The 23,425-nt window shown below is 39.1% G+C and overlaps 1 protein-coding gene across 1 annotated transcript in view; it reads right to left on the reverse strand.

The window, feature by feature from the left end:
- The window catches only part of Cubn (cubilin), a 301,005-nt gene that overhangs the window by 116,173 nt on the left and 161,407 nt on the right, over positions 1-23,425 (reverse strand). Inside the window, exons 32-36 of the mRNA XM_023705447.1 lie at positions 9,553-9,712; positions 7,502-7,615; positions 5,804-5,914; positions 3,553-3,681; positions 2,524-2,656 (exon numbers count right to left, since the gene is read on the reverse strand). Of these exons, the coding sequence (XP_023561215.1) occupies positions 2,524-2,656; positions 3,553-3,681; positions 5,804-5,914; positions 7,502-7,615; positions 9,553-9,712 (647 nt within the window). The remainder of the gene's footprint in view (positions 1-2,523; positions 2,657-3,552; positions 3,682-5,803; positions 5,915-7,501; positions 7,616-9,552; positions 9,713-23,425) is intronic.

Here is a 23,425-nt window from a genome sequence, read left to right on the forward strand (position 1 = left end):
TCAATGTGTTATTAAAATTTTGCACCATTGTCAAGAAAATTACAAAGTGAAGGTCTTTGTGTGCATCAGACTATAATCTAGTGCTAAACAGCAGAAAAGACTAAATTATGCTAAGAGACTATCTATAAGAATCAAGCTGAAGTTCTAAAAATGTTTTTATTATTCTTGGAAATCATTGTCTTCAGCTGGTACATTTTATAAGCAAGTCTACTCTTTGGCTAAGATGTTAGCAAAAGTATGATGTGAAACAAAAATAATACAATCGCTGCTTCTCATTATCTCATTTCAATTCTTGAAGCAAGACTTTCTAAAAGCACTCTACAAGCATAAAGCACAGTTTTTGATAATTTCTTTAAATATCTGTTCTACCAAAAATAAAAAAAAACACTCCTTTTAAGGTTTTATTTCTCCCAAATACTTTTTGTTGCAGACTCAATCCTAATTTCTCCAGTTTTTCTCCCTGCTCGATTTCACACCGCAGTGTCCACAACCCAAACCCTGCGGTTGAGAACTTGATGTGTTTCGTATGCTTCCCCAAGGCTTCTCACACAGCCCAGGGGGAGGTTTCTAAGAGCCCATCTGGATGTAGTTTAGATCAAGGAGGAAGCCGATAGCTCACAGGCCTCGCCACGGAGCCCTTCTCATTAGCTGTGCAAAAAGAAGCGTCTTGCATTCTGAAAAATTCATTTCAACAGTAAAATTCAAATAACACAAAAGCAATCAAATTTAACTTTTTATAGGTGAGAAAGGAAATAGCTGAGTTTTCACAAATTCTTTGATACAGTAATTAAATCAGGACTTAATGTCTATTAAATAGTAAAAGGGGTGCAGCGTGCTGCACTTATACTCTCAGGTCCTCATAGAGGGCAAGTTCAGTGCTGTCCATTTAGGTTTATTTGTAAAGCACAATAGAAGACACTTTGGAAATGGCAAATACTGGGAGAATTTAACATTCAACAGCTTTGTGCTATACAGTATATTTTTTAATTTGACATTTTAATCCTAATGGTAGTCCTAGAAGTTCATTAGCATCTTCTGAGGTTTCAACTAAATAGATTTTATGTTACTTCATGAATGATGTGCCACAAACTTGGAACTTATGGGCCTTAAATGTTCCTAATATCCAATCCAGTTCTTGACAGCCTCTGAGCATTAGAGTAGTCCAAAGAATGGACGTGGTGGGGATCAAGAAGAAAAAGACCTAGCAAGGAAGTTATTTCATTTGCAAAGTTTTGGGGTCTAAGGAGGATGTGAAGGACCTTGGAATTCATCATAAGAACAGTGATTGTCTTATTCTTTATTGTATTTAAAGAATCTTGCCTCTACTGACTACATGCTTAGCATAGGGTTTCCTAAGCATCTGCTGAATACAGGAATAAACATATGTCAGATGGACCTTACACAGAGAGATCTGTTCTCATAGAATTTTGTACTTTTAGTGAACACCACGACAAACCATAACCCCCTTCTCACATAGCAGCTTGAAACTGCATTGGCTTTCAGGCATGCAGAGGGTGTCTGTCTTAGCACAAGGCCACTTGCACTCTGAAGAAGCATTCTCTGACTTATGGACTAAAGAAAGCTACTTGAGATGTTTGGCCCTGTTCCACAAATAGCACTGTTGTCTTACATTTCTTCAGGTCTTGATGGAAAGATTGGAGTGTCTAGGAGGAAGAGGCAGACTGCTGAATGAGTAGGCCAGTATCCTCTAAACACTTCTCTCCACATTACGTTACTAATATTCTCATCAACCCAGAATTAGCAATCCCTACCATAGTCAAGTGATGCATCTAATTCAAAATGGCAACTTAAAATACTGAAGTACTCTCTCTCCACAGTTAAGCATCCATTACCAATGTAGCATGACACGAGTACCTCCCTAATGATTGATTAAAACATTCCATTCATATGCCACATGCTTTTGATATTTACTTCTGAGAAATCATTGTTATTTAACTTAACCTAAGACTACTCAAGATGTGAGATGCTGTTGTTAATTCCATGCCTACAGTCCATATTCAGAAAGTGTTAGAGTTTGAAAGAAATTTTTATAAATCAACCACTGAGTTCCAAAAAACTTCCAAGATCATTCTTGTGAAAGGGAAAGAAAGAAAGGGGGATTAAGTTAGGGATAAGACATATTGGTACAGAAATAGTCTTAATTGACCTGAGAATTTCTCAACTGGCAGTACCTGAAATTGGCCTAATTCCAAAAATGATAAAATTCCTGTACTATGACCATGAATATTCCACCATTTATTCACCAAGAGCTCAACAATGTATTTCTGGTAGTGTCAAAGCAGAACTCTAGGACCATTTCTGAGAGAATCTTCATGTTATTTTTAACTCAATTGATGACCAAAACATAGGAAATTTGGAGAAAAACTCCCCAAAGTTCCCACCGTATTCTCTTCAGCAGTTGCTTGGACACATATGCTGTTGGTTGCTAATCCTATTAGTAACAGAGCTTCCTTCCTACAGATTCATTAGCGCTGAAACAATATACCATAAAAAAGGATTTACATAAAAGACAGCTGGATCCGGTTGCTAGGGGAACTCCGAATGTTCCAGACACATTCCGTATTAGGGGGATAAACGTCAGGATAGCCAGGGGTCTCGAAGATGCCTGCAGCCATGTGGAAGCTTCCACCACAAGCTAGAAGAAAAGAGAAATAAATAGAATGTCAGAGCACAGATCAAAAGCAAGCGGCCACAATACAAAGAAGGAACATTAGAGCCATTGTCAGCACCCAACGATGAAACACTTCCTAAGCCTATGTCACATTAAGGGAAAGGTTCTGCAACCTGAAAATCAAGGCCCGCAGAGTGTGGTGAAGCAGAAAGAATCTCTGCAGTGTCCTCCCTCAAAGCCTTTTCTCCCTCTGAACTCCAAGTTTGGGTTAAAAAAAAAAAAGAAAAAGAAAAAAGAAAAAAAAAAAGATTTATTTTTAATCCGACAACCACTTGTTTTTTTCTGACCAGGATTATCTTCAACCTTGGCCTGGAAGGGATGGCATTATTCCAGCTTTTTCATTTTGGAGAATACCAAAACACATCCCCCCAACTCTTCTTCAGCTTTTTACTAACATGGAAGCTGACTGTGAAAATAGCTCCACCTGTCTACGAAGCCCAGGGCTGGTGGCTCCTCTCCCTTCCTCCCCATGTCAACATCCAGACCTTGCCTGAGCCCAGTAGCAAGGGCCAGGAGGTGGTGGATAGGTGAACTGCCATGTGTTTGTTCATCTGTAATAGACACCATCAGATGCTGGCAGCCAGGGGCCACCTTAGCAAGCATGTCATTAAGACACGGCTAAGCAAGACAGGTGAGATCATAAGATTATCTAAAACCACAGCCATGTTGCTAACCAAATTTCTCATTTTAGAGTTTTCTATTGCTGGAATTTATGTGTTTACCTAGTTGGGAAAAAGATAAGATGAGATGCAGGGGTGATTTCAAGAAACTAGCTCCCAACTTTGGAGGTGAAAGAGTACCAAATAACAGTGTTCTATCACAGGCTGCTGACATGGTAGCCCTCTGATCAGGTTTCTTACCTGATGTTGATGCAGCATACAGGGCATGAAAACCAGCATAATTGTTTCCATGATTAGAGATGAACCTCAGGGTCAGGGCATTGCTGAATGACGTGATGGGATGGGGCATGGTGGAACCACAGTAGCGGCCTAAGGGATGAAGGTAATGACAAAGAGAATGACCCATGATGTGGCAGAGGCTGTAAATACTTCTACCACAGTTACAGGAGAACCACCCATTGAGAAGAAATCATTACTAAGAGAATCATTTAACAAGTGTTAGTTTGTTAAACAATGCCTGAGAATTTAAAACAAGCTCTAAATAGAAGCATTGGAGAGATGATTTGTATAATGCATGAGAAAGAACAGAGCAGAGATTTACATGATCTGGCTCCAAAGCTAACTCAAGGAAAATCTCCAGTGTAGTATGGACCTGCCCAAATAAATACACTAGTACTTAGCATCCTCAGTACACGCAGTGCAGAGAAGCGCAGCTGCTGGAGCCAGGTGATCCAGATTCAACTCCTGGCTCTGCTATTTGCTAGCTATGTGACTTGGGGCGAGTTAAGTGCTCTGTGCCTACTTTTCCTTGTGTAATAAAAGGGTACATTAAAAATAATGAAACCTGTGTCACACAAGCACAAGGACTACATTCCTATTCCTAAAGTAAAGTAGTCCTTCTAAGGTCAATTAAGACTCAGGACATATGAGAACTTGTACTGTAATGTCATGTACCTCAGTAGTGTCCCAGATTTTCTGATCAAGAAGCTTATGGGGCCAAAGAGGAAATTGATCGATGATGTGGAGTGTGCCTAAGGAGAGTCACATGAGGAGAAGACACTCTCTCAGGCTTTCACAGAGAGCACATTGGCCAAGCAATGGCCGTGACTCATCCACATGGCTGCACTGACAAAGGTTCTACAATCTGAGGTACAGGATCTCAGGATAAATCCTGAGGGCATTTCACTGACCTTCTCAAACCAAAAAGCTACAACTCTTGTTGCATAGGTTCTGCTTTACCTTGGTCTTAACCATCCAGTAGAAAAGTATGAAGATGAAATATAGGAAGTAAAGCCATGTTGTTATGTTGAGCTGTGGGGGACTCATGTCAATAATTTCTGACATTGCCAATTAAACAGAAGACCCAATGCTATTATGGGCTTCTGTACTCTTTTAGAATATTTTGCTGAGTTTACACACCTATAATATTCAACAACGGAACTTAAAAAAAAATTGGGGTATAACTATGAATGTCCATTTTGTATCTGTGTATTCAAAGTGGTTGGGATAGATATATAGTTGCATTCTCTTAATGAATAGAATGATTTTTTCTAATGGTGTTTGTAAGTAGGATCACAAGTCTGCATCTTGTACAGCAATTAACCACTAAGAAGAATATATGCAGTGTATTATTTGTTGAAACTGTACTTCTGATTTGATTTGAAACTGTCTGATTGCTATATGTTTATCAATAAAACTTTGAAAAGAAAAAAAAATAAAGTAAAGTAGTGCTCGGCACAAGGCAGTGCTCCACAGATGGCTGCTAAATGACTCTTCCTCATCCTTGGCCCAAGACTCACAGAGCAAGGCCTCAGAAAACCCCCCAAGAGACATTCAGAGAAATATAGTGCTCATGGCTGCCTTGCTGGCCACTCTATTCCGGTGCAAAGAATAAGGTGATAAGAGAAAGAGTCTCTTCTTTGACACAGCCTGTCTTCCAGTACCATAGGAAAAGTTTGTGGGACAAAACCCAGTATCTAATAAGCTGATGGAAAAACTGATTACTCCTCAAATTATTTTGCTTGAAAGTATTTTAGAAACTACATAAAAGCACACTTTAATTTTACTGGCATGTCTAACAAATAACAGGACAGATTTTTAATTTAAGCAATTAATTTCTTCTGCTTTGACTGAAGACAAGAAGAAATATGCTCACTTTGAATGCAAGAACTTTTTTTCAAATATTGACAAGAAATTTAGACAGAATTTTATCTAAAGCTGGAACAGACTTCATCCCACCACTCCCTCACTTGCAACTTTTAATTTTTTAAAAATATACACAAACTACTTATGTCCTTGAATATAAACATGCTGTTTTCTGAACCACATAGTAAACTCTGCTTTTTTACTCTCTAATTACATTTACTTGCCTTATGCTACTCTTCACATTTATTAAAAACATTCTAACCTTGAATGGAAATGTACAAACAGGGAGGTATATAAATAACACACAGCCACAACCACATATGTAAATGAGTGAACACTACAGTACCTCGAAGGGGTGCATCAGAGTTGCTGCCATCCAAAATCTCTATGAAGTCCCGTGTACAGCCCCTATTTTGTTCAAGCTCAAAGTGGGTAAAGGAGAGTGTAATATGATTGACTGTAAGAAAACAGACAAGCAGAAGGAGATGGGGAAATTATTTAACTGGCAAGCAAGACATACAAGCAAAGACATTTTTTACCTCTGATAATTCTACATGAGGATTTTTCAAGCTGAGAAGTAAAGAATTTGTCAGATCTGTGTCAGTGGATGAAGGCAGGGAAGAGCACAGTTTCTGTGCCAACAGATTCCCTGCCCAAGCAGCTGACGTGCTACCAGAATCCATAGTTTTGAAAATGCCGAGAGCATCTGAAGAGCTGGTCGTGAACAGTAGGATGATGGGAAGTGTGTTGTTGGCTTATGCATTTTCCTATCAGTCAGTGCTGCAACCCTCTCAGAGCCTCTGTTTTCCAAAGATCAGTTTCTTTATTTCAAACTCTCCATCTGTCCTCATAACTAAGGCCCTCTTTTCCCCAAGGTGCACACATCCTAGCACATTGAGGTTTATTTGACCGGCACAGTTAGTGTCCTGGAGGATCCCCTTTACCAAGAGAGCTCTGAATTGCTCACAGAACGGCAAGTGCCTGTGTACATTTTCACTTTTGTCACTCTTCCAGGGCACCTAATCTATAGAACAAGATCTTTTCCTGTTACTTTCCTTGAAGCAGTGAGATCATTCATGTAAATGCTTTACAACTCACTAGAAAAATAATCATCAGGCACAGCACTGCTGGGAGCAAGGCAGGGGCTTCTTTGTGAACCTCCTCTCACTTAGAGCTCTCCCTTCTCCATCTGTAAAGATTCTGGTCTGCATATTACCATGTGGATAAAGATACCATCACTCTGTTCCCTAACATCACTAGGAAAAGGGTTAGGTAATCCTCAAGCCAAACTTCTCATTTTGTAAATTATTTGTACTGGAGGCTGATTAGGTTAAGTGACTTGCCTATTTTCATACAGGGCATGAGTCACAGAACTGAGTGAAAACTCAAAAACTTTCCCATACTATGTCTGAAATCATAAATGCTCCCTGAAAACCTTAAAAGAGGGCAGGTCTCAAATGAAACAGGATTCATATTGGCCCCAGGATCACTTCCACTGGACCTTTTTTGCCATGTCTGTCCAGGTTCTCTCATTTTCTCTGCTGCTAAAACATAGACAAGAATTCGTAAAATCAGATTAGTAGACTGTTACTAGGCCAGAAAGTAACATTCTAGGATTACAAAAGCAAATAAGCACTACTGAGTGTTTCTTCCAGGTGTGTGCCAGTTTGTTCTTCAATGTGTGTGCTGCAGGGAGGCCAGGTTTTATTCCGTCCCGCTTGTCTTGCACACCAAGGGTCATGTGGCATTGCATTCTCTGGCTGTGAGAGATACTTATTTTCAGTCACAATCCTGAGTGCCCACTACACTCAAGGCACACATGGCCATTATGTTTGCTGAGATATATATATATATATATATATATATATATGCAGTAAAAATTACTTCCTTAGGACTAGAGACTAGAAATGCTTAGGACTTTCAAACAAAGAGGAAGGTCCAGCAATTGTCACCATTGAAAAGATAAGAACATTACTTGCAGACTGACTTTCCCACTAACACCATCTATGCTGGATGTCGTTCCTCTTCTATGCTTGCTACTTACATGGAGGCTGTGCCTCAATGATCCAGCTGCAGTTCTGGTCGGGTGCATACTTGGCAGGGTACAGTGGAGAAGAGATAGTGTCAACGGAGTTGGTGAGGATGTAGCCTCCACAGACTGCAGAACACAAGTGTATACATCTGTCACAGACTTGTGATTTATATTGGTGGTATAAAACAATTGCGGATGAATAAAAACATAAATGACTTTTTAAAATGTCTGAAATGCATGCCAAGGAAGTCCTCTGCCAAGGAAATTGCACTTCAACTGTCAGAAAAAGGGAACACACTTAATGTTGATAACAATTTTCTTCCATTACAGCAAGTGGGGAAGTGGTATAGAACTACAGATTAAGTGGCTATGAATTGCCTGAATCACGCAAACAGAACTCTGGCCTTCATTCACTTTCTCTGTCCACCCAAAAACAAGGAGCCTAGGAACAATCTGCTTATAAATGATCTATCTTTTTCTTCAAGAAAGTAATAACTCAATAGAGTAGGACTTACTCAGAATAATTACTTATTATCAGAGAAGCTCCCAAGATCTGTGAGAGTCCAGGAGACAGAGAATGTACTGCCACTGGAGAGTCTAAGAGGTATCTCCCAAGGTATCTTCCTGCTCTGACTGTGGACAGAGCAGGAACTGGAGGATGGGAAGGGTTGGACAAGAGGGGGAGGCCTGGGCAAAGACACGTAGGGGGTGCGGATACGGATGATACTGAAGTGGTCAGGGCTTGGGGCGTGTTGGAGATCGTGCTGGAAAGTGGCTGTCAGACCCTTGGTTAACAAGGGGATTGTACTTCATTTTCCACACCATGTGGGGACAGGACAGACACAAGTCCTCAGTGGCATGGTCAGAGAGAAGCTTTAGCAAGGGCCTTTGGAAGAAGACTGATGAGTGTGGGTGAGTTTGAAGAGACTTACAACAATCCAGCTAAGAAATAGTGGGGACCTTTTATTCTGAAGCAATACTTTGGTGGTAATTAAAAGTAAAATAAAAAGGCATTAAGAATTTTTTTCTCTAGCATCACTGAGAGTGAATGACAGAAATATAGAGTGTCTTGATCAAAGTTTATAGCTTGTCTTTGGGAGCCCTTAATCCAGTTATCGTTCTTTCTGAGGGCTCTTCATGAAAATACCAGCACATCCACTGAGTTGGATATGACTAAGCAGATTAAATGTAATGAGAGCGAGTGCTCTAAGCCACCCATGTCAAAACCATGACCACATAGAGTTCAGAGTTCCCTCCACATCTGATAGTTGCATAGAAGGTGTTAATGTTGGCCTGGGGAGATAGCTCTATAGTCTAAGTGACTTCCTGGCAAACAAAAGGACCCGGGTTCGATCCCTGGTCCCCCCACATGCCATGCCAGCCACCAAAACTGGGCATGGTGCTGCATGCTTGTAATTCCAGTGCTGGAGAGGCTGAGACAGGAGGATCACTATAAGTCTGAACTGTATGGGGACCTTGTACTAGATAAAAAGAGAAATTTCTTAAAACATTTTTTAAAAAGAAAGGGTTAGCCTTTGACAAAGATTAAGTAAATAAAAAGCAATGGTCAAAATGTTCATGGAGGAAAAATCAGGAAACAGTGAGTCAGAAACTAAACAATGGAAAACAGCCCTGACTCCCCACCTGAGCAATGACAGGATGCAGAACTGAGAGCCATGAAGGGCTGGAATCTGGCTCTGCGGGGCAGGAGAGTTTCATATCTCCTGGAAGCAGGAAACCTTGGCTATGTGAGAGTAAAGGTATTTTGGATGAAAATTTCTGTCTCAAACAAGAGAGACACCTTTAAATATCATTCTGAAAAATGTCAGACTGTGCCATGTATTTTAAAGATATGATGATCCAGAGGAAGTCAGCATCATCTAACAAGGAGAAATTTTAAAGTATCAACAATTGGAATATCAGGTCATATTTCTCTCCATTTAATATTCTCATGTTAAGTAGGAGCTATGATTGATTTTTCAAGGCTTGCCTTAATTCACAGCACCAAGAAGAGCACTTAACAGAATTTCTTCTGTTCCCAGAGAGACCTGCAGGGCACTTGCCTTGTCTGAATTGGGCTAGGAAGCCCCTGCTCTGTCTGGAAGCACCAGACTGGAATCTCACATAGAGGCTGTTCCCTGAAGAAGTGATGGGGTTCATCAACTGCTGTCTTCCACACACACTGGCCAGGCGGGTGGTGGCCGAGCTCACACCGTCATAGGTCTACAAGGACAGAACACAGGGAAAACTGGCTCACAACATCAGGCTTACAACTGTGAAGCTCGCTTTCTGGACACTGGAGTGCTCGGAGAAAACCACACATTTGCTGGATCTAGTGAAATGGCTTTATTTTGTTGTCTTGTCGCACAGTTCCACGACTTGCTCTTTGCCACTTACAGAGCTTTTTATAGGAGTCCCATTATGATGCACGGCTCTCCAGTGTCTTCACACATGATGCCCCTTTCACAGCTCTCCTTCCCCCCCTCCCCTCCGTGTAGCCCACACCCACAACATGCACTGAAAACGCTTGATTCAAGAATGAACATAGAAGCCAATAGTTGAGAAATAATGAGTGAACATTTATTGTCAGAAACCCAGAACTCATTGGAATGCTTTGCTCTTTGAAAGCAAGAGAAATGGCAGAATCCTTTCAGTTATGTGAGCGGTATGAGCCTGACTTAGGAAATCATGTTTTTTGTTAGCATATTGGACTGGGTTTCTACCTAGAGTGATGCTGGGACTTTCCCAGCCCTCCGTAGAAGCCAGTGGAATAGAGTTCACATCATGTGCACTTGAAATCTCTGGATTAGTTTGTGAAATGGAAGCTTAATCGCCTGCTTAGCAGGCTGTGTCTAGTAGGAGCTTCTGAATGCTTTCATGTTTAAGCTGGGAAGAACTGATTTCCCTGTCTAAGAGAATTACCATTCATTTCGTGCCATGTACCTAGAACTGGTTTCAATCCTTCACACACTCTGCCCCATTTTCTCCTTCCAACCTTCTTCTACAACAAGAAGAAAAACAGATGCACAGAGACCCTAAGTAACACAGCCAAGTCTCACATTTCCTAAGAGGGGGTGGGTGCCGCTGAATCAAACTAGATGCTAGAACTGAAGCTCTTTCATTTCGTAGAAAGCAAGATATCAATTCAGCAGGCAAGGCGCCTCACCCTACCAACAACCACAGTAAGGGCGAAGGTCTGAAATTAAAATGTAGTTATTTAATTCAAGACATTCCACGTATATTTTATTTAAAAAGTCTTTGGAAAAATACAAAGGTCAGCAATCTAGGTGATCACAAGTAATTCACAAGTAACAAAATATCATGCTCCATGTTCTCTGTCACACAGGCATGACAGGGAAGCTATTTTAAGTGTGATTTGTACAAGTACAGAATCAAACATCAATAGGATTTTAATTCTCAAAGCTGTTATGATAATGATTTAAAAAAATTTTGATTCTGAAGAAATACTTCTTTCCATCTTTTCCTTCTTTTTCAATGTAATTTTCACATTTTAAATACATATATACAAAAAATGAAGCATTAACACTGATTTTTATTCAGCAATGTTTTACTAAATATAAATTATGTTTTCTTAACCCAATCCATTTAAAGTATAATTTCAAATAAATAAATAAATAGAATACAATTTCCAGGGGCCGGGCTCGTACCTCAGCAGACTAAAGTGCAGGCGCAGAGACTGGGTTCAAACCCCAGCATGCCGTGCTGGCCCCACCCCACAGGGCACACTGAGACAGCCACAGACTGGGTGTGATGGTGTGTACCTGTAATTCCAGGGATTGGGAGGCTGAAAACAGGAGGATCTCCATGAGTCTGATCTATGTAGTAAGACCCTGTAGACCCTGTACTAAATACATATTTTTTTAAAAAATACCATTTCCAGTCTAGTACGAATGCTTCTATTGCTACTTTGAACTTAACACCAGAGATGGCAAACCTTTTGAAGATTCCAGTGATAATAAACTGCCTATTACAGCATACATGCCACAGGTTCACCACCACTACCTTAGACATAGCCAAAACAACAACATATAAGCTATTATTAACTACATTCCACATTACTGCATTCATACCTCAACCTCATCTCAAACATTGCCACCACTGATTTAACTCATACCTTTATCGTATTTTATATAATATATTTTATGAATTCTAAAGCTTATGTATGGAAACCATTTCTAGTCTTGTCTATTTCTCCCCAAATGCAGAAGTCCAGTGTGTAAGATATTATTTCTTCTGTTTTTATGCCCTTGTTTTTCTCTCAAGTAGATGTAATCTTTCAAGAGGAAAAAAGGAAATAATCTGGAAAAGCTAAACTAGAAAACTAAAGGCTCAAAACCTCAGAAAGTCACATGAACAAGCCATGTTTTCTGAGGACTCTGTAACGTGGACACCTCTAGGAAGTCTGCAGGTGTCTAAGCCCCTTCTGTTGGGTCCCAGAGTCATAGGACAGCTGCTGAAATTCACTGACTGGTCATTGCTTCACAAAGAATGGATTGAAAGAAGGTTTCCAGCTGTCCTTCAGTTGAGATTATGTACCAATGGCATACCAAATAAATGAGCACATTTTACATTTTACATGCACCCAGCACAAATACTCTAAGCTTGTTTGTAATGTCAGCTTTCTTTCTTTCTTTCTTTTTTTTTTTTTTGGAATGAAGAAACCAAGACAAATATGCTAGCCATTAAACTATTCTCTTATCTAATGTAAACTAGCAATGTATGCACAATCACACAGCCAGTGAGCAGCAGTGTTTTCTTGCCAAATTCTGTAATATATCATGTTATTTCTCTTTAAAATACATGTGATAGTTATTAATTTATGTGCAACTAATTATCACTTTGTGACATTACAAAACTTCAAGTTATTAATGCTTCAGGTTTTAAAAATTGCATTTGAACTACTTATTCACTTTTTTTTTTCTTTTTGTGGAACTGAGGATTGAACTAAGGCCCTTGCGCTTGCCAGGGGAGTGCTTATTCTACTGAGCCACTGATTCACTTTTGAGGGTAGCTCTCATAATAGTAAGTCAATAATGTCACATTGAAAGTTTTACTTGATGATATTAGAAGAAAATAATTCTGGGTTGGGGAGATAGCTCAGTAGAATAAGCACTTGCTTGGCAAGCGCAAGGTCGTAAGTTCAATCCCTTGTACCAAAAGAAAAAAAAAAAGAAAAAAGAAAAGAAAACAATTCAAAGGAAGAAAATATGAGAAACTTTATTCCTACTTAAAATTCTACAGTCATGAAAACTTTAAACATGAATTTCAAATGTGAAATTAATGTGCATTTTCTTTCATTCCCATTTAGCTCCTAAGGCAAAGATAACAAATTATATTACTACTGGGTACACACATAATGTATTCATGTCATTTACATAGTTCTTACTTAAGTTGGCTGCCAAGAGTTTTCTAGGCCTGGGAATTGATTTTCCAACCTGTTACTCAAATAGCAAATGTCACAACAATATACAAACAAAATAAGGTAAAGCTTTGTACATCTTACTTTGATCATTTCTATGACACTAATAAAGTAATTTTTTGAAATCCAGTCCACTAAAGAAAAGGTAGTCACAGTCTTGGGGAGTTTCAACTACAGCAGTCCCCAGAAAACAAAAGCTTTTCTGCTATGTGTAATCTAATTCCTACAGGAAAGTTCATCAGTTAATTTAGAAAGTACCCAGAGTTTAGTAACATTTCAAGATACTAGCACACTCAAAATGCCAACATTTAACTGAGTTGCAAAGCAATAGACTTTAAAAGTAGAGAACTTGAGACGACTTGGGCCTTGGGATCCTGAATAGACCCAGAGCGCAGGCCCAGCCAGTGAGTAAGACGGTCTGGGGCCCTCCGGATCCTGAATAGACCCAGAGTGCAGGCCCAGCCAGTGAGTGAGAAGACCCAGGGCCACGGGATCCTGAATAGACTCAGAGCGCAGGCCCAGGCAGTGAGTGAGACAATCTGGGGCCTGGTGGGATACTGAACAGACCTGGAGCACAGGCCCAGAGATTGAGTGAGATGACCCGGGGCCTTTGGATCCTCATTCCACCCAGAGTGCAGGCCCAGCACGGAACCCTTCAGCAGAACTCCCTGCAAAGAGGCTAGAGGCAAGACCCACCCAGCTGATTCAGGAGCAGAACATCTTGCCAGAGACACACAAAGGGTTCAACTCTAATGGCTGCAGCAGAAAGAAGTGGAGCACAGCAGCCAGATGCAAACAACACCCACCTGCAAGAATCTGAACTTCGTATATCCGGACCTGGTGCTAAGGTAATAACTCTATCCAAGCTCTACACCAAAGGTCAGAAGACAGTGGTATACAAAATGACAAAGAGAAGGAACACAATGCAGTCTCAGGCCCCGAGTCCACCCAGTACAAATGCAGAAGACACTAGCACTGAGGAAACTGGAAATCACACGCCACATATCTCTGAAATAATAGCGTTGACAGTAAAGAATCAACTGCAGAAAGGTATGGAAGAAATCAGATCAGAAATAATTTTGGAACAAAAAAATGTAGTGGTAACTCTAATCAAAGAAGTACTAAGTGCCTCTAAAGAATACACTGATTAAAAAAATAGAGAGGAATATAAAAATGATGGAACTCCTGAATAAACAATTTAGGAAAGAAATAGAATCTAAGAAACAGGTTCAAAGTGACATACAGGAAATTAAAACCTCAATCACAAGCTGGCAAAACCATTTGCGTGAAAGTGAAAATAGACTTTCTGACCTGAAAGACACCATTGCAGCTAGTGAAAAAGTAAGAAAAGATCTCTTAAAAACAACTAGGATGCAGGAAAACGTAATTCAATACCTGTAAGATGATGCAAAGATGAACAATGTGAGGCTAATAGGCATCAATGAGAAGGAAGGCATCAATACAAATGATATAAAAAGAATATGGGCAGAAGTAATAGCAGAAAACTTCCCAAATATAGGGCAACAATCTGACATTCCTGTGACCGAAGCATATAGAACTCCAAATAATATCAATCTAATGAAAACCACACCCAGACACAAAATAATCAAGATTCCAGAAATTCAGCATGGGAACAGTATACTAAAAGCCCCTAAAGAAAAGAAACATCATATTTAAAGGAAAACCCATCAGAATAACAGCATATTTTTCTTCACAAACCATCAAGTCAGGAAGAGCATGGAGCAAAGTACTGCAAGTCTTGCAAGAAAACAAATTCCAACCCAGACTGATCTATCCTGCAAAACTCTCTTTCAAATATAATGGAGAAGTGAAATATTTCCATGACAAAGAACAACTAAAGAATTTCATGATGACAAAGCCGAGCCTACACAGACTACTAAATGATGTTCTAGAGAGGGAGCAAATTGATCATAGCCCCATGAATGAGAATGGAAAGAACCTGTCAAATAGGGCAAACAATTAAACAGAGGAGAATAACAGGTATACAATAGTAGTCTTTCAGTTACTCTTTTGTGTTTAGCAGCAGAATATTTTCATCAGCACACTCTACAAATGGACTTCTCTTCTACCCTATGGGTCATGATTCCACCTGAGTCTACAGGGTAGATTTCAAAGAAATAGCTGTAGCTCAGTTCCACAAGTGACACCTAGCCACCATTAACTGTTGCGGTCATTATGCATGTCCACAACACACTAGAACTTTGTGCGATATCCTATCCTCAAACTGTTAGAAGTGCTGGTTATTTACTTGCCATTCCAGTATTTATCTTATGTTTTACTCTTTGTACTTCTTTGCAATCATGAAAACTCTTTCTTAGTTCGATTGTTTTGAAACATTTAATTTTCTGAATATTGCTTAATCTTAATTTTTGTTCTAAAATTTATACTGTATCTTTGACTTACAATTTATTTAAAAGACATTGTATGATATCGTCTAGTATCAGAAACTTAGAAAGTATATTTCCATTTTCTGTTGACTTTATATTACTTCTTCCTTCTCTTTGATACACACATACACACACATTTATGGGGAAAAAAAATACGTGTATAACCCAGCATAAGATTGGTACTGTTTCATAGAAATCTGGAATGATCTTTAAATAAGGGTTCATCTAATATATTTTTATATAGTCCTGCATTACTATCATATTGAGAGCTCTTTGTTGTTCATGCAGGAGCATACTGCAACTTCTCTTGCCTTTTGAATTATGCTCTTTGTTATTTCCTATATGCTACTTCTGGAGATATTAAAATATTTCAAGTTTGTAAAAAAATTAAAGAAAGAAAAAAAAAGAAATATGTAATAAGAAAGTAAAAATCATCTATAGTTTTCTCCATGTAGAGATAAGCATGATTCCTATCTATGCACTGCTTTTCCTTTTTCTATCTACATTCAGATATTTTCTGTATAGGCAAGATTGCTGTATATATGTATATACCTTGTCATTTCGCTTACTATTGAAATATAGATGTTTTCAAAGTCAATGAAATTATGTGAAGGGTTAAATTGTTCAGTGGTAGGGCACTTTCCTAGCATGTGTAAAGTCCTAGGTTCAGTCCCCAGCACCATACACACACACACACACACACACACACACACACACACACACGAAAACCTAATTTCCCATGGCTACATTACATTGTATAGTGAAGGGAAAAGGAAAAAAGAGCATAAAAGGAAAAATTACTGGCAAAGCTTTTGTAAGTAGAGGAGCAATAAGGAGAAGAGGGAAATGGGAAAAATAATCCAGATATATCATGTACAGGTACAAATTCAATATGATGAATGTTATCATTATGTATATCTAAAATGTACCAATAAAATTAATTAAGAAAAAAAATAAAAGTAGAGAACTTGGCACATAATAGATAGTAACTATTAGATGCACAAATGGATAAGTGACACGTATGACAGCTTAAGCTCTTCAAGGACAGAGTACAATGGACCTCTGATTTATGAACTCAGTTCATCCCCAACGGTTGGTTGCAGCTCAGGCTGTCAATTGAAGGCTCAGGCTTCTCTGTGCAGCCTCCAAGTCTCTCTCCTGTGTATAGGCAGATCTCAGTGTCCTTAGAGAGACACTGGCCCAGGATTTCTCAATTGACCCCATACAGGAAAGGATAGTGTAATGTTCCCTCCAGAGCTCTTTAAGGGTGAAATCTGTATGTGAGCCATCTGGAAGCACAAGTACTAGGGTCAGAGCTCAAGACTTTGGTCATAAGTTAAAGCTAGACTTCCAGTCATAACCCAAGTTGTTCCTATGTCAGGCTGATTATAACTCAACAGTCCATTGTACTAGGTTTCAGAAAAACCGAGTTAAGAAAAAGTTCTCATTTCCCTCATGGGGTTATTGTACCAGCTCTTGGTAGGCACAATGATGGGAAAAAGGCTTCTCACAGGGGAAAGAGGTCACTTGTGGCTGTTCTCTAGGTAGGGTTCCTACATGCTGGCCCAAAGAAGGTGGAGGGTACCTAATTGCAATGCACAGCCAACCCCACTTACACAGTTTCACCCACAGAAGGAGAGGAGGTAGAGACAGGATGGGCTGAGAGCATCAGGCATAGCCTGAGGCCCACTGCATTCTGAACATGTGACAGGTTATGATCCTGTCAGAGCCCTCTGCACACTACTATACAAAGGGGAGATGTAAACAAAAGTCATCAATTTTCCCACTTGATATTTCACTCCTGGAGAAGTTTTGGGTGAATATCAATCATTGCCTCGGTTAACCCTTATCAACCTTCTCACACATGAAGTCACATGAGAGAGTGACATTTATAGGTCTGTTGAAGGTCTGTGTGCAGGATGCTAAGGAATAGTAATTTGCAAAATAAAATAATGAGCCAAGCAACAAGAGTATTTTTCCTTCCCGTGAACATATTGATGACATAAATATGTATTATTTAAGAGTTTGTACTATTTAAGAGGTAGAAGCAGAATTCCTTCTAGAAAGAAAAACTGTCTTTAGAGAAATCCTTTCGTAGGCTTTTAGAGCTTGGGCACAACAAGAGAGGGATTCTCTTATGTTGCTGGAGACAAGGTGTCTTTTCTTTGCTTCATAATATGTTGCTCAGTTTTCTAGTCTATAAAATGGGATTGATAAGAGTACATAGCTCATACTGTTCATAAAAATTAAATGAGTTAAAAGATATAAAGTACTTGGAAAAGTTTCTGGCATAATGTAAATACGCAGCATATATTAGGCTCTGCTATAAAGTAAGCCAGAAAGCTTTTTTTTTTTTTTTTTTTTTTGTATTTGGGACAGGGTCTATAGGGTCTACAGGGTCTCACTGCATAGATCGGACTCATAGTGATTCTCTTGTTTACAGCCTCCCAAATGCTGGGATTACAGGTGTGAGCCACCACATCCAGTCTCAATCGCCTTCTCAGCATGATGGGGGGTGGGGCTCGGGGATCAAACTCCTAGCCCCGCATCTGCCTAAGCAGGCCTTTTAATCTGCTGAGCTATTTGGTCAGCTCTAAGAAAGCTAAATTGTTATGTAAAGAAATTAGGTTAGAAACTATGAAAGCAAGAAAGAAAACAAGTATAGGAGTGGAATGCTCAACAAGATGGATGAAGTAGGCATGCCAGTGGAAACCATAATCAATAAAAATTACCCAACTGGAGATGGTGGGGTGGGTGGATGGGGGACACAATTTTTGAGATGCCTCTGAATGATTCCCTGCTTAGTATTCTTGTACTTCTGTAATTCCTTTCTTAAATATGAGAAATCCCTAATGACTGGTCTTAAATTAACCAAATAGAAAAAAAGTGATGCTAATAGGTTTTCCATGGTTAGAATATAAGAAACGCTCTGTGTCTGTGTCTGTCTGTTTCTCTCTCTCTCTCTCTCTCTCTCTCTCTCTCTCTCTCTCTCTCTCTCTCTCTCTCAGAGAACTTCAAGGCAAGGAGTCAAGGGAGACCTCCAAGCTATGACCTGAATGCAGATAAATTCTACCAACAACTACAAAAGTGAACTAGGAAGGAATCAGGTGAGCCACCTCTGGATTCCTGGCCCATGCAAACTGTAAACCTTGTTGTTTTGAGACTGGGCATGGTGGCGCACGCCTGTAATACCAGCACTTGGGAGGCTGTAAACAGGAGAATCACTACAAGTCTGATCTAGTAGTGAGACCTTGAATACCCTGTAGACCCTTTCCTAAAATACAGAAAAAAATTATTGTTTTAAGCTCTTATACTTTAGAGTAATTTGTTATACATTGGCAGATAACTACAACAGAGAGTGTAAAATGAAAAAATTGAGGGGAAAATGGTCAAAGGCTTTCTAAGAACAAAGCATATAATAACATGTTTTAAGTTCACTGATATGCTGTTTTTGTAGTAAATACTTGTTGGTGCCTGTGATATTTATTCAAAGTCTACTACACAAAAGTGTCAAAAGCAGAGTATTTTGGAGAAATCTTGAAAAAGAACATAAATTCCAAGTTTATCTTCACAAGACATAGAGAGAGAAGAGGAACAGCCAATCTGAAGCAAGATTGAAAGACTTTAAATGAACAGAAATGGGATCCTGGGAGACAAGTAAACCCCAAGCCTTCTCCCTCCTGACCTCATTCTCCATGCCTAAAGTATATGAAAATACAGTGGAGAGTGGGCGAGGTTTCCTATCTTTTCCTCCTCTCAAGTGATCAACTGTGCCAAATCCTACTGAAGGGACAAGAATTACACACTGCATTTAATGACTCAGTGATCTCAGGGGGACCTAGGGAGGTGGTTTGGGTGGAAAGATGTATGTAAACCCTGAGAGGGCTGAGTCATAGTGGTGAAGGGCAGATGAACACCCTGAGGTCACCTCATACTTTCCTTTAATCACTGTACCTCCCTCAGGTCAATAACAGGACTGAGGTAACCTGTAGTGCTTGGTCTGTAAGAAATCAGTAAGTGCTAGTTTGCCTTATGGAATTTCATTGTTTTTCTTCTTCTTTTTTTTTAAATGTTTGTGTGTCTTATTTACTTTGATGGAGAGAGGGCCATCCTATACTGTTCAGGAAATTATAAACCCATTTATGTAGCAGGTCCAGTTTAGGATGAAAAAGTCTCTAGATAAGTTCATGAAGATGTCTTAGTTGGTTCAGTTTGCTCTAACAGATACTATAATTTTGTTTTGTTTTTAACAGCAAAAATGCATTTCTCACGGTTTTGGAGGATTGAAAATGCAAGATCAATGCACAAGCACATTTTGGAGGCGGTGAGGGCTTGCTCCTCTGTACAGATCCATCTCCGTGCAATGTTTTCACATAGTGGATGGCAAGGCAGCCTTCCGCACCTCCTCCAAGGGGACAGTTGCTTGATTCAATAAGGCTTCATCCTCACGACCAAGTTCCCTCCCATGGGCCCCTCTGCTACTGTAGTCACCTTAGAGATAGGGATTTAGTTCTCAGCATATACATTTTGGAAGGAAACAAACATCCAGAAACAGAAGGGCAAAAATAAAATAAAAATAAGCAGAATAAAACTAAATCTCTGCACTCCTCCCCAAGCTCCTTTCCTAGAGCACCTGCTCCACTCCATGACAGTCTCACAAATACACAAAGAGGCAAAGTCCAGTGGACGTTGGCAGCCGTGCTCCACTCTATGAGAGCTGCTCATCTCCTTCCACGCTGCTCAGCCTCACCTGACAGGCTACTTCCAGGGTCCAGCGCAGCTGCTGTTTTCCACCTAAGACACAGCTAAACATGTGACCCAGAGTCAGAACTCCTGGGAGACCAGAGATCTCGGAGTCAGGATTCCTAATCTGGATCCACTTGGGGCATTTGTTCATTTTGCCAAAACATTTTAGAAATGTCCTGGTACCCATTCCATAATATAAGACATGAGGGTAGATAATTCCCCCCTGCTGCCTTATAAGATGATCATTAAGATCAAGTAAGACCATGTTGGGAAAGTTCTGTGGACACTTTTATTACAAATATGAAAGTAATCCTCATCTCATAAAAATCTTCATACATACATTTTAAGTGGAATATGAATAGATAAGAGATGTGATTAATTATACTGTGAGTGTTGACATTAAAAATTATTACAGCAAAAGACATAGCACCATTGATCTCCCTCAGAATACTCCCCTCCCTCAACACACTTATTCTACCCTTCTTACTCTTTCTGGAGCAGTTCAGGAAGTCCTCTTTCACAAGTTATTGGTTACACAGTTGAGGCTGGCCTGATAGCCTAAACTGATACAAAATGTTCAACTTTCATAGTCATTTATTGACCTTGGGGAAGAGCTAGAAGTTGCACAGTACCAGATTCAGAGATTAAAGTGAATATAAACACATCATGAGGATTTTATGAGCCTTTCTGTTGAATTAAATTTGGTAGCAGCACGTACTGCACTGTTGCTCATGCCTTGTAAAGACACTTGTGAAGGAGGAGTTCCAGAACGGCTAGGACAGTGGCAAGAATGCTAGGACAAATGTTCTCAAAGGGAGGAGGGTGCTTTGATGGGGATTAATAGCAATGTATCTTTTATTGGAAGCATTTTAAAAACATTCATTATATATTTTGATCATTCCTTGCACAGTAAAATTAAAAGCTAACAATTCTACTTTCAGGTATCTACACTATAAAGACTGTTGGATGGCTCTTTGCAGAAATATTTACAAGCATTCACACAAAAAGTAGCTAAAGAAAATTACTAGAAATAAATGTTCAGTAACAGACAGATGGATAGTGATATATGAAACAGAAATAAGATGGAGTATCATATAATTGCCAAAAAAGGCATTGGAACTACATACAGTACAATGTAGAAGAATGTTAAATGTTAAAACCAGAGTGAGTGAATAAAAAGAAATGATTTAAGAAAGAATATACATTGTGTGAGGACATTTATGTAATGTTGAAAAATATGCAAAATAATTTTCATATTGTGTATGGATGCACACACATAATGCAGAAAATTTAAAGTCCTGGGCATGGGAAATTAAAATTCTTGTCAGAAACAGGGAAAAGGATCCACAGCAGGTACATATGGGACTAAGCTGTGTCTTTAACAATTCATTTCCTTTTCAGGCGCAAAAGAAAGAAATTGAAGCAAATACAACAAGATATTAAAATTGGACAGGCCTCAACATATGTGTTTTTGCACATTCTGTGATCTATGCATTATGGAGTCTATGTTTTCTTATATGCTTAAAATATTATAGAATGGTTTTCAATAAAGAAAAAGTACCTGCATAAAGAAAATAATAGGAAATGCAGGCTATGTTTCACTTATAAAGAGATTCTTAATATCATAGCTAAAATAAAAAAGATGTAATCTAAATGTTCAGTAATAAATTAGTGACTAACTAAATTGCAGTGTATGCATGTAATTGACCAACAAAACTATTGTTGAAAAGAAAAATATTCAAGTAATACTAAATGATAAGGCCAGATACAAAATAACATGCAATATTACCTAAAACATAAAAGTTTATATGTATAGAGGTGTGTTCATATTTCTTTATGTAAGCAATAAACTGAAATTGTAATAGTTTATATCTACAGTATAATATTAAAAATAGCATTGATTTCTTACTGCTTTTCTATACTTTACATTTTAATATGAGGCACATGAGCAATCTGTAAATAAAACCTATATTGAAACTGTTTAACTGTTTAGCCATTCAGACATGTCAGCAATCAGATAGACATGAAAGTATGCTGTTCATGTAACAACAGGACTGTAGTGTCTAAGCCACATAGATATTAATGCCATTTAATCTGCCTCTCCTGCCTCGAAGGAATGTATCAAGTTTAATGGATATAGTTTCTGTTTTAAGATCCTCAAGACATTTGTTAGTTGGCCCATATTTATAACTGCACCTAAGCACTTTCTCCTAAGCTCCTTGCTCATACAATTAACCACACACTAGCCATCATCTTGTCTATATCCCTCAGACCTGAAAATCAGCATCTCAGAGTGAATAATCCCGCTGTCTCATCCCTCAGACCTGCAAATCAGCATCTCAGAGTGAATAGTCCCGCTGTCTCCTTGTTTCTGTCCCACTGGTTCCTCCATCTCCATCTTTTGCATCAGCAAATGCCAGAAGCCTGCATCCAACTAACAGGCCACCTTAGAGTTCCCTGTCATCTCCCAGGGTTCTCCTCTCCCCCTCACTCCCAGAATCCCCCTGGGTAGCTTAGTGTCTAGATCTTGCCTACCCAGGTCACTCTCTCTAGCCTTTAATTTGTATTCCCCTTTAATTCAGTCTCCTAACAACTGCCAGCATGCAATATACTCTTTCTAGAAAATAACAAAATATGAAAAAGAATTTGAATAGACCTATATAATTTTGGATTGTACCAAATAAAGATATATAATCACTGATAACTGTTTGAGAACCACAAATATGTGAGTGATGAGGAGTTAAGGCACTGTACTTTGGCCTGCGCACACCCAGCTCTGTAACAAAAGCTCTGTCATGATGGAATAGCTCATGGTCATCTGATGGAGGGGTCAGTCACCACTCATGTGCTGCAGCTCATGACTGCAGGGAGAACGAAATGTGACTTCCCCAGCAACAATTGCGTTTTCATTTCTAGAAATGGAAATATATTCTGTTCAATTACTGGAGAACAAGAAGTAGAAATCATTGTTTTTGGTGCATCTCTTGTCTTCATTTATTCAGGAAAAAATAAATTAACCTAATGTGGGGATTTAAATTATTACAAACCAGAGTAAGAAGAAACTATTTTAATATACAAGTGAGCTGCATACATATTTTACAATCCCCCAAAGTATGGTAATGCTGCATCTCAGCTTTAGAGTTGAGCTTTCTGTGCAGAAAAATTAGAAAATGTTCGTGAGGATACTTTTTTTCTGTACTATTTATTATTTTTCTCCCTTCTGATTTGTGAATCTCCTGTAAGGTATCAAAATAATGTACCAAATTTTGGTGTAAAAATAAAGCATGAACGAAATTATAAGAAATAAAGCCATGCTGTTAAGTTGAGCTGTGGGGGACTCAG

Source organism: Octodon degus, unplaced genomic scaffold (assembly GCF_000260255.1).
Source record: "Octodon degus isolate 3935 unplaced genomic scaffold, OctDeg1.0 scaffold00220, whole genome shotgun sequence".
Lineage (NCBI taxonomy): Eukaryota > Metazoa > Chordata > Mammalia > Rodentia > Octodontidae > Octodon > Octodon degus.